The sequence below is a fragment of the Perissodus microlepis genome, chromosome 16, assembly GCF_051167445.1.
Source record: "Perissodus microlepis isolate ML-2025 ecotype Zambia chromosome 16, ASM5116744v1, whole genome shotgun sequence".
NCBI lineage: Eukaryota > Metazoa > Chordata > Actinopteri > Cichliformes > Cichlidae > Perissodus > Perissodus microlepis.
Window position 1 is genome coordinate 24689851 of NC_140476.1, and position 12133 is coordinate 24701983.

The 12133-nt window shown below is 43.1% G+C and overlaps 2 protein-coding genes across 8 annotated transcripts in view; one reads left to right on the top strand and one right to left on the bottom strand.

Moving 5' to 3' along the window:
* Positions 1 to 5519, top strand: part of ankrd44 (ankyrin repeat domain 44) — a 34900-nt gene extending 29381 nt beyond the window's left edge. For both annotated transcript variants that reach the window (XM_084954962.1, XM_084954964.1), the window contains exon 28: positions 1145 to 5519. In XM_084954962.1, coding sequence (XP_084811088.1) covers positions 1145 to 1404 — 260 coding nt within the window. In that variant the 3' untranslated portion in view covers positions 1405 to 5519. The remainder of the gene's footprint in view (positions 1 to 1144) is intronic.
* A 2989-nt stretch (positions 5520 to 8508) lies between these two features.
* pikfyve (phosphoinositide kinase, FYVE finger containing) overlaps positions 8509 to 12133 on the bottom strand; it is a 33876-nt gene continuing 30251 nt past the window's right edge. For all 6 annotated transcript variants that reach the window (XM_084954958.1, XM_084954956.1, XM_084954959.1 and 3 more), the window contains 5 exons: positions 11326 to 11429; positions 11123 to 11251; positions 10623 to 10884; positions 10470 to 10544; positions 8509 to 9020 (listed from right to left, as the gene is read on the bottom strand). In XM_084954958.1, the coding sequence (XP_084811084.1) occupies positions 8905 to 9020; positions 10470 to 10544; positions 10623 to 10884; positions 11123 to 11251; positions 11326 to 11429 (686 nt within the window). In that variant the 3' untranslated portion in view covers positions 8509 to 8904. The remainder of the gene's footprint in view (positions 9021 to 10469; positions 10545 to 10622; positions 10885 to 11122; positions 11252 to 11325; positions 11430 to 12133) is intronic.

Genomic DNA, 12133 nt, shown 5'->3' on the forward strand with positions numbered 1-12133 from the left:
ATTTTGAAAAGTCTCAACAGGATCTTGAGCTTTATTGTGAAAGGTTTATGTGGAAAATAAACAAGCGGACACGCAATGGTTTTACCGTCGTTGTTGCTAATGACAACGCATAAAAACAGGCGCTTGTCCGTCTGTAGTGTGGTTATATTAAATATAAGAGAAAGAGAGAACTTTAACAAATTAATATAGCCACTACAGTGACCATCAAAACCATGAAAAAATATTGCTGTAAACAGTTTATTTTGCAACACCACGAAACAAACGATAGCGTAAAATGAAACGATAGATGTTTTTATATCGTCATCCGATATATATCGTTATATCGAACAGCCCTAATTTATATGACACCAAATCATATGTTTAAAATGTTTAAAAACTCTTTAATATCAGAGAGAAACCCCGACAATCAGCTGACCCCCTATAAACAAGCACTTTGCGACAGTGGGAAGGAAGAACACTCTTTTAACAGGAAGAAACCTGTGGGAAAACAAGGCTCGGATTAGATTGGTAAAGTTGTAATGAAACTTAAACTTTAAAATATAAAAACACTGAATACAAACCTCCTGTACAGTTCCTTCTGCTCATCCCCAACCAATCACAGCAGGTGGATGCCCTCTCTGCCAGAGGTTACTTCCTGTTAAAAGGGAGTTTTTCCTCTCCACTGTTGCCAAGTGCTTGTTCATAAGGTTTTGTCTAATTATCGGGGTTTTCTTTCTGTCATGGTGGAGTCTTTACCTCACAATATAAAATGCCTTGAGGTGACTGTTGTGACTTGGTGCTGTATAAATACAATGGAAATGAAAAACCAACATCTTTTCCTGCAAGTAAACACATCATTTTTTGATATAAAGTCTGTTTTGCAGCTAGATGAGATGAGGTCTCCAGTTTTTATTTTATTTTGTGACTATACTGCGCTTTGTTTATTTCTTGTCCACTTTGGTGTCGGGCTGCTGTTGTTGTCGCTGTCCCCTTCTGTCTGCTCACACTGTCAACTGGCTGAACTCTAACGGGATGCTGCTCCGATGCTGCTTTGCCTTCCTCCGCTTCCTCCTTGTCCACGTCTCGCTCTGTTCCTCCTTTTTGTCCGTTTTTGTCGCCCTCCCTCCCTCTGTCTCCATTCTTTCTCTCTGTCGCTCTACCTCAGGTCTGACGCCTGCTCTGGCTTGTGCTCCTAGTAGAGAGGTGGCTGACTGTTTGGCTCTCATTCTGGCTACCATGATGCCTTTCTGCTCACCTTGCAGCTCTGGAGCTCCCTCCCCAGGGTCCTTGTTGAGGCATATACCCCACCAGGGGGGTAAAGGCCTATCCACTGGCCCTCGGGCGTCACGCAGCCCCAGGAACCCCTCGGGACCATCCAGCGAGGGAACCACAGAGAACGACTCAGAGGATTCCGAAACTTTCTGACCCCTCTGAACCGACTCTCTAGCTTCCTACCTCTAAGAGTGCACGTGAACGTCTTACCTCTCTCCTCGGCGAGGAATGATGCAGTGTTTGAGTGCACAACTGAGGGAGAAGGATAGAGACTTGGTCATTCATAGAGCCCATAAAAGTTCAATATTAAATAAATAACTTGTGGACAATAACTAATCGTAAGATGAGTTGGAATATTTTCTAATAGATGGTTAAATAATATTCATATTTCTCATGTCTTCTATTTGTTTAATATTGAACCTTTGGTGCTCCACATGCAGTGTCTATATCTTCTGTTCCTCATGTTGGGAACATGAACACGAACTGAATCGCTCTGCTTTGACGCCAGGCTGGAGACCCTGCAGACGCCTTTTTTTTTTTTTTAATGCTCTTTTTTTTAAAAGAAAAACCAAGATGGGAGCAGCTGCACTGCCCAGGGCTGACTGACTGGAGCCCAACGAGTTGCTCCGTGAACAAGAACTCGATCTGGACCAGTTTGGGTCTGCATGCTTGTGTTAATTTACACCACGGTTCATTCTTTCTACTCACGGGTGCTTAAATCCAAACGACCTCGGTACTTAGTCTCTGCACGGCACAGCAGCTCGCTGCGGAGACTCGTGTTGTCTTTTTAAAAAAAGCCATTTTTAACTGTTTGTACAAAACGAAGGAGACTATTAAGAAATCAGAGTGTAATTTTAAACTTTTTATGATTTTAGGCTTGTTGTACCAAATATTTGACTTCCACGAGTAAATAATGAACATGTGGCAAAAGGTCACATAAACAGGTACATAGAGCTTGTTTTAACTGTTTAACAGCTGAAGCACAAATTTGTAGGTTTTTGTTTGGTTTGGATGACGTTTGGATAGAATGTGAATTCTGTGGCCTCTCCGAGAGACGTTCCTAGTTCAACTGTAGACCAGAATAGAGGATACGAAACACTAGGTACATCTCAATGACCTTAACATCGAGAAATCCAGATGACACAGCCCTGACAAAAGATTCCTCAAGCCTGATTTAGAGTTCTGTGGTAAATCATGGTAGAGCTTACCATGTGTAACCCACATAAGTGGCTGTCAGCATTTATGCTTGTGCTGGTTCATTACATGTTAATTACCAAGTGGGTATATATTTGTCCCTGAAGTTTTTCCACTTCTTTCCACATTCCCTCACGTCAATTAATAAATAAATATCCCAAGTTCGTTTCAGTTCCACAGTCACGTGTGTTTCAGCATAAATTTAAATGCTAATGCAAACACTCAGGCACAAAGCTGTGTTCAGAAGAGCTGAACAGTAATAATGATAGTCTGTTAATGTTAAATAAGTTAACGTTAGCCTCAAGAGGACATGGATACATGCTACGTTAGCATAATCCTGACAAATCTTTTGCTATGTTAGCCATTCTAGATGTTTCATGTTGAAGGATGCATTTATATCTGATTTAATTTTATATTAATCAAAGCGTGGTACATTTTATGGTAGTATAGTAGCTACACAGATAAGTCAAAATCCTAGTAGCCTACAATTAAAAAAAGGATTGCGTTAGCAGTGCTGTTAGCCTAAAGAAAATAGCTGCTACATTAGCACAAAGTGTTTTTACTATATTAGATCAAAGCTAGTGGTATCTAATGCTATTGTTCAGGACATTTTTCAAAACATTCAGTATTGTCAGTATGTGGTGTAAAGTCAAGAACTAATGTATCACAGGTGGAGTTGTAGATATCAACCATGGGGGTTAGCATTGCTACTATGCTAAAACCAGCCTGGGGGTTCTTCCAGTTTAAAACCACACTGAAGAGATAAACACGCTTGTGTCCACCACTTGAATGAGTTCCTGTGGCCATGAAACAAAGGCTGTTCTCTTGATTCTTTGAAGCACCATCTGTACTTTTAATGGAGTGATGTGATAAGGTAATGGGGATGTACCTAGTGATGAATATAAGATCTGTGGAGATCAGATTGAAAGATGAGATTATGACTAAGATTTATGCATTTTGTCCTCTGGCCTTGAATGGCCATCTGCACTGTTTTCACTCCATTTGCATCCCTACCTGTTGTGTTGTGCATGCTTGCACACTTCCAGGCAAAGCTTCTTTTTTTGTACTTTAATGTTTAATCGTAAATGCCCAGATTCTCAACAAAGACCAAATTTCTGAGGCAATGAAAAGCTCTGTTTAGCTCTGTTGTGCTATATATGATCCATTACACGATGATGGTAAAACAATGCCAGCACTTAAATGTAAATTAACACAGGGCTTTGACCACTTTCCTCACATTCCTCCCCACTGTTTGTCGCTCTGCCAGCTATGTGCCATTGTTTCGAATGTGTCCAGTGCCTTGATGAGTCTTTTTTTCTTTTATGACATATCCTGTGCTAATAGTTGGAAAGGATGAGTTCACTATTATTGCAAAATAGGAAAAGTGTTGGTGGTACCGAGTGGTGCAGATTTTAGCCATGCTTTGAGAGATTTACCTCAGACCTCTACCAGCAGCAAGGCGGAGGACGTTTTATTGTTTGTGTAGGTTTTTCGCCTTTTGTACACACCAGACACTTTTAAAAGTGAGAAGAAAGTTCCAAACCAGCCGTCAGTTATGAGGAGCTGCTAAATGGATTTTAAGGTCAAACTTGTAAAACCAGACTTGATGTGCTGCTGTGGTCATATGATGTGACTGAAAGCACAGTTACTGAATGGACCTATAAATATAAATCTCACTGCAAGAAGAAAGAAGGAATACTTGATTCATCGTTTAAGTTGGGAAATGACTGAAACCGTGAAAACAGCAAGCTCTTTCTCCTCTCTGTGGAGGTGCAAATCTTAAAACCTGGACAAACAAAAACTAGGCGTGGCTGAGCACCACCAGGTACCAACAGTTTTTTTTGAAATTGTGTGAAATGATTCTTTAATGCGTTGAGCTAAATATGAGTCGTTATGTTGTATTGAATGACAGTGTTTGACACAGTTTTGGTTGTTTTGTCTCCTTAAACCTCTGAGGTCTAAGTCATCATTTGTTTTTGAGTTTTTGGAAAAAATGTGAATTGTTTTTCGTGTTGTCAGTTGAACTGATTTTTTTCTTTGGGCCCTGATTGCCAAGATTTTGGAGAACAAAGTAATAAAAAGGAAAAAATGATGTTTGCTTGCCGAGGGTAGGGTCGGGGTCACCACCTGTGACAACTTAGACCCGAGAGAGTTAAAGGCTGGAGATTTAATCCCCCTAATTTTATTGTCAACAAATCCACTGCTCCATAAATCCTTTTGTTCCTCATGAAAAGTCCAATGATTTCCACTGAAATGTCCGGGAATTTTCCAAAAGAACTAAAAGTCTCTTTGGCTCTGGTTACCTGTGTGACTGTTAGTTTCCTTTTGTTTATAATATTTATCTCACCAACTGATTCCCATTGATGTGGATGACCATTAGACAGCAACAGCAATAAATTAAGGAGGTTTTACAGTCAGACCTCATACTCTCCTGCTAGATGATTAACTCGTAATACTCACCCAGTTGTATACTTTGGAAGGCTTTGATTTCCAACGTATTCCGAGTGGAAAGCGTTTTAGTCTTCTGTTATTGTTACACGAGTGAGTCTTACTACAGCAAGATCGATTTCAACTTTGTAACAACAGTCGAGGCCTGCGGCTCAGAGCAAGGACTTAGTTATCAGTCATTTGTTGACAATAAGAAAAAAAGACAATATCTCCAGCCGTGTGTGTGTGTGTGTGTGTGCACTAGCTTAGGTACTGATATGAAATCCACCTGCTTTTTTTGTACATTATGTACTGTAAGGGAAAGCTTTGTATGAAGAAAATCTCCACCCCAGATGGTTTTGTTTGACTTTGGATTTAAAACGTAATGAGTTGTGAATCCTGTTAGCTGCCAGATAAGCACACATATTGTTAGCAAGCACAGTCTTTACTGCCTCCGCTGTCCCTGAGAGACAGAGCCTGTCCGCCAGTATTCAACCAGAAAATGAGCTTCAGCAGGCCTGACAATCGTCGTGTGATTTTCATAGCAGTTCCTGATGCAGTACGGCATGCTGAGGGCTGTTTGTCACCTCCACTTTGTTTTATATTAACTGTACAACAATAAAAATCTGTTTGGAGTTAAAAACATGCCAATTCTTTTCTTTTTCCATCAATCTGTCAGGAGACTCATTACACCAGAGATGTCAGACTCATCTTACATTGTGGGTCACATACAACCTGTTTTGATCTGTGGGCCAGACCAGTGAAAACCCAGTTTCTGTCAGTGTAAAGAAACCTAACTACTCATGTAATCAATGATTAGTTTAAGACAGAGAAGAGTAATTTCAACAATATGTCTCTACATGATAAAGAAATGCTGCTGTAGTAAATGAAAGAAAGCACAAGTTGTGCTTACAGATTTTAAATGTGTAAAATTACAAATGTTTGTAACTGAATTATTTCAGTATACTGTAAGTGACCGTGGGGTCTTTATCAGTAGGAAAAGCTGAAAGTTAAAAGTCCAACATTTTTGTCCTTCACATTTTCCAGAGCTCCCTTCGTCACATGCATAGTTATACAAGTATAACACACAGTGAAATGTAACCTGACACGCTTCTCGACTTGTGCAAAAGGGGAGGGGAGAGGAAGAACATTATATATAATATATACATTAGGTGAATGTGCATTCTGTACATTAAGTGAATTAAATAAGAACAGATAATCTGAACATTTTACAGAAGACAGTATGAACATATTTAAAATTAAAGGAATTTGAAATGTACATTGTGCTGGTGGGTTTAGAGTGTCTGGAAGAGAGTCCTGTCTCAGTTACTTATGGATGATGTGAGAGGGTGTGTGTGTGTGTGTGTGTGTGTGTGTGTGTGTGTGTGTGTGTGTGTGTGTGTGTGTGTGTGTGTGTGTGTGTGTGTGTGTGTGTGTGTGTGTGTGTGTAAGGGTGGGAGGGTTGGTTTAGGGCTCGGATGGCTTGGGGATAGAAGCTCCTCTTGAGTCTCTGTCCTTGCCTGGATGGTGCGGAACCTTCTGCCTGATTGCAGAAGTTGGAACAGTTTGTTGCCAGGATGGGACGGGTCCTTCAGTATCTGCCCTGCAGCAGCGTTCTGCTGTACGGATCACTCTCTGAAGAGCTTTTTGGTCCTTGACACAGCTGTTCCCAAACCAGGATGTGATGTTCTGTGTGAGGATGCTCTCCACAGCACCTACATAGAAAGTCCTGAGGACACCCTAAACTTCCTCAGTTGTCGTAGGTGATACAGGCACTGCCTGGCCTTTTTGGTCTGGACCTGAATGTGGGCAGACCATGTCAGGTCTGAGGAGATGTGGACACCGAGATACTTGAAGGACTGCACCCTCTCCACTGGAGCTCCATTGATGATAATGAGCTTGTAGTCTCTGTGCTGACTCCTTCTGAAGTCCACCACCAGCTCCGTGGTCTTGCTGACGTTCAGCTGGAGATGGTTGTCCCGGCACCATGATGCCAGATTCTTCACTTCATCCATGTAGGCCACCTCATCATTGTTGGAGATGGCACCCAACACCACTGTCGTCACCAAACTTCACAACGGTGTTGTAGCCTTGGGTGGCCACACAGTCTGAAGTGTAGAGGGAGTAGAGCAGTGGCGAGAGGACACACCCCACCGTGGTGCTCCTGTGTTGATGGTGATGTTGTCGGAGACACAGCTACCCACCCTCACCACCTGAGTTCTGCCAGTGGGGAAGTCCAACACCCATGCACACAGACGGCTGTTGAGTCCCAGATCCCTCAGCTTTGTGAACAGTCTGCAGGGCACTATTGTGTTAAACACTGAACTGTAATCAACAAACAGCATTCTCACATAGTTACCCTGTTTCTTGTCCACGTGGCTGAGGGTGGTGTGCAGGACGTGGGCGATGGCGTCCTCTGTGGATCTGTTGGGTCGGTAGGCGAACTGGAGCAGATCTGTGGTGTCTGGGATGGAGGAGGAGATGATGTTCTTCAGCAGCCTCTCGAACACCTTCATTACTACCGAGGTCAGTGCAACTGGCCGGTAATCGTTCAGGGATGAGGGTTTGCTGTTCTTGGGCACAGGGATGACAGTGGATCTTTGGAAGCATGTGGGGACCACAGACTTCGCCAGGGACTCGTTGAAGATGGAAGTGAACACGCCTGCTAGCTGGTCAGCACAGCAGCGCAGCAGACGGCCGGTGATGCCGTCTGCTCCGCCGCTTTCTTTGTGCTCACTCTCCTCAATGCCGCTCGGACGTCGTGCTCCTCATTGGTCTGATTGTTGGGCTGATTCTGGTCCCTGGGCTTTAGGTTTGACACCTGCGTTACACTGTCCGTGTTCATGTTTCTCAGAGCATATGCTTTATACGGTCAATGCTACAGGCACAGCACACCCATGAAGTACAGACAGGTTGCTTGCTACCCCTCACTAGGCTCCCAGATGTTAGCCAATCACAAGTAAAGGGGCATTAAGAGGATTAATGTATGGACTATTTAAAAACAACACAAAAACACTTGTTTCTCATTTCCCACAGAAGAAAACAGAAATGTCTGACAGTCTGCTTATTGTCAGATTTAATTATTAGAAACAGGTCAATTAATGTGATGAAGTGGTTTGGGAAAGCCTGAAAACCCCAAAACAAGCTGAAAGACACTAAAATGTTCCACAGTGCTGAGAAGAACTGGGTGATGACTCAAGTAAAGTGCTTTAACGGTCCCATTCATTCATCACTCATCCTTTAACAGCATCCAGTGTAACTGAAACTCTCATGACTGGTTAAACCCTGTTTTTGATCCTGTGAAATGAATGAAATAATATTAAAAACAGAAAATGATCCCCAGCAAGAAGCCGGAAGTATTTTTTGATTGTCTTTCAGTTCCCTGTCTGATAAAGAGTGCAGTTAAGAAGAGCCATTGCAACATAGATGTATGTTGAGGGCTGAGGTGACAACATGTATATACAAACTTCGGTTGCTTATGTTTATAGGACCACCTTGTGTCTTCCTTTTATTTTTCATTTTTCCCTTGCTGTAAGAGCTCTGTAACTCCGACATTTCTCATCTGTGGGATAATAAAGGTTTATTCTATTCTATATTCGTGCATCTATCTTCATTAACACCAGTGGAAACAGAAGATATTGATAAGAACCTTTTAATAGTTACATAATCTCTTTACATTTACAAATTTTAAATTACATGAATGAGTCTTTTTAACAAACTAAAACTGCCACAGCGACTACCGTCAGTGGCTCCACTCGTGGCACTAATTATAAAATAACAACAGGAATCCAGAGGGTTAGTCATTAGAACCTGATTATACTGGGATAAAACTGAATGTTCTAGACTGTTTTCATAATGCCACGGATGCAGAGTGCTGGCTCTGCTGGAATGACACTGCTGTCTGTCAGGATTTAGCCTGCACCATTCTTAAAGATTTACAAGGTCCAGTGTGCTTCTAGCTCTCAGCCAGGCGTTTACAGGAAAGTCTGCTTTGTGCACAGCGGCTGTGTTTCTGTTGATCAGTACTCAGTCTCAGCAGTTAGTTCCCAGACCAGTCCAGTGGTCAGGGACCATCAGGAAGTATTTGTCCATGGCTTCGCAGAAGCGAGCTCTGTACAGCTCCGGAGAAACCACAGTGGGCATCTTCCCTGGAAACAAAGCACAGCTACACGTCAGAGGAGAAGGAGGATTGTAATTCAGCTGGAAGTACACCGATGAAGAAGAAAAACAAAAGCATTCTGTCATATATACACATATACATTTATATTAAACTCTACCTAAGCACTCAAAGTGTTTTATAAAACTGGCTGAAGTTTAAATTATTGAAGCCAACATATGAACCTCCTGTGAGCTAAAAGCTCAGGCTTCATATGTTGGAGAGTAACTCCACTATTGCCACTTTCTCTCTAATGATTCTCACGAGACTTGGAGCCTGTTGTTCTCATTGGCTTTGTGTTAAAGTTTATTTATCTTAGGTTTCACGTCTATGTGCTCAGATTTGACACCAAGCTTTAACACTAAGGGTGACTTGCTGTTTCACAGCCCCTACATGAGCTGGACACAAATATCTAAAGCTACGTTCACACTGCAGGTCTTAATGCTCAATTCCGATTTTTTGATCAAACTCGATTTTTTTGTCTGCTTGTTTACACTACAATTAAAATGTGACAGCAGACGCGCTCTAGTGTGAACCCTCAAAGCGGCCCGCATGTGCAAAAGAAGACAAACAGTATTGTTTGACTGATGGACCTTAATATAAAGACTTGTTTCGGACTCGGGGGCGATCGTGGCTCAAGAGTTGGGCGTTCGCCTTGTAATCGGAAGGTTGCCGGTTCGAGCCCCGGCTTGGGCAGTCTCGGTCGTTGTGTCCTTGGGCAAGACACTTCACCCGTTGCCTACTGGTGGTGGTCAGAGGGCCCGGTGGCACCAGTGTCCGGCAGCCTCGCCTCTGTCAGTGCGCCCCAGGGTGGCTGTGGCTACAATGTAGCTTGCCATCACCAGTGTGTGAATGAGTGGATGACTGGATGTGTAAAGCGCTTTACAAATACAGGCCATTTACGTTTCCCAATTTAGCTTTAAGTTATTTTGTTATTTACATATGGCCTAATAATTATCCTTATTGCTGTTTTAGAGAGGAGCGGTGCTTCAAAGGATAGTTGCAGATTTCTGTCAGAATCTGCAGATTATACAGTACAAATAAAATGTTCACGTTTCTCCAACGTTGTCTTCCCAACAGTTTCACTGACATCTACACTGGATGGCCAGGAAGTGTTCGCGATGTCTTCTCGGGTGCTGATAATTGGCGTCTGTCTTGTGTCAGTGACGTAAAAGACGGATTTAATGCGACATGACCATTCAAACAGCAGTCGCTTTCTAAAACATCGGATATGTATCGGATTCAGTACCACATATGAAAGTGACCCAGATCGGATTTGAAAATATCGGATTTGTGCCGTTCACACTGTCATGATGGGATATGGGTCGCACAGGGTCAGAAAAGTCAGATTTGATGCGCTTTCGCCTGCAGTGTGAACGTAGCCTAAGTAATCCATCCCTCCATATGCAGCCATACTTTCTGTGGGCTTTATAACATTTACCTTGGCCTCCGAGGATTCCAGTGGATTTAACAACCATTTCCAGTCTCTTGTCCCAGGTGAACGTCCTGATGTAATCTGCAGAAACGAGAGAGGGGAACAAATTAAAACAAAACCCCAACAAAAGTCTCCAAAAAACGCTTCTCCTCCTCTCACCTATAATCCCAACGACCAGCTGCTCGGTGGCGTCGTCCCGCCCAACCAGCAGGGAGTAGTCGATGATGAGGTGGCTAGACAGGAAGTAGGCGTCGCTGTGAATGGCAGCTCGTAAGATGGACTTGCAGTGGGAGCGGATGTAGAGCGGGTTGTCGTGGATCAGCTTCAGCAGGTTCTCGTCCAGCAGGACCACCTCGCAGCTTTCCTTGCCCGATTCTGTCTTCACATTGCGGTTTCTCAGCGAGCCTTTGAGGTCGAATACCTGCAGGGACGTCACAGCATCAACAGAGGTCAAAAGGTCCTCATGATCCAAACAGCCACTACTGAAGAAACTGTGATGGATCTAAGATTTGTGTTAGACCTGTAAACACGTTTGTTCACACTTTGATGAATTATGGACAAACATGTTACAAGTATTGTCCTTTCCATGTTCTACATCAAGAATAAACAGTGTGTCCTGTCCTGTCTGCACTGATAGGCAGTGACACCACATCTCTGACCTGAGCCATCTTGCGTCCATAAAACAGGTTTTCCATAACAAGGAGGTCCAGCTTCTTCTCCGTGTTGTTCTGAGAGTTCTTGTAGCCAATCCTGTACACACCCAGGATCTTCGCCAACGCCGTCGGCCGCTGTGGTGCAAACACGCTCGTTACTCATTTGCAATCAGATGGTTAGAAACGGTGCGAGTGTTTATGATGCATACTTTCTGCTGCACAGCTCCTGTGATGTAGGTAAAGTAGTGTGGTGCAAAGTCCAGGAAGGACTGGACCTCCAGTCTGGGCATCTGCTTCAGGATGAAGCGGTCGTCTGACAGGACACACAGCAGGACTTACATCAGAGGAAAGAACAAAACATGCATCCTGAAGTGTCTGAAGCTAGCAGAGGTTTGGCGTCGTTTCCATTATCAAAATAGTTAGTGACCAAGTCCCTAAATCAGAGAGCAGGTGTGGAGCATACCAGACGTGTTTTTAAAACAAATAAAAGGTTATTTTATGGTCCTTGTATTCATTTTCGTATTCTTTTTAACTTTGCCTTCAGCTGATCCGTAGGTTTTAGTAGGGCTGCATTCATAGGTGGGAGCATATTTCTAATCCGGCCCATTAGAGCCAATCAAAATGTGGGAGAGGTGACTCAACGTGTGGGGCATAAACAGACTGTATATAAACAATGAGCACAGCCACCGTGACATGGCTTTTGTGGTTAGTAAGTAGCCGTAGGGTTTTCGCTGTTGCCATCTTGGTGACTTTCAAATTGAACATTACGAGCGTGGGGGAACCCGAGGGACGCCGCACACTCACTGACCAACAACTTGTCCATAACACGGTAGCCAGGGATGAAACCACCAACGTTCTGGTTAGTAGATGACCTGCTCTACACCTGAGCTACAGCCACCATCATTACACAGTCCTAATAAAGCAGGACACCTCAGTGCCTGCCACACACAGATATAGCGTTTACTTTATTATTTGCCATATTCACAAGTGTCACGATGTTTTGCATGCATTTTGTAC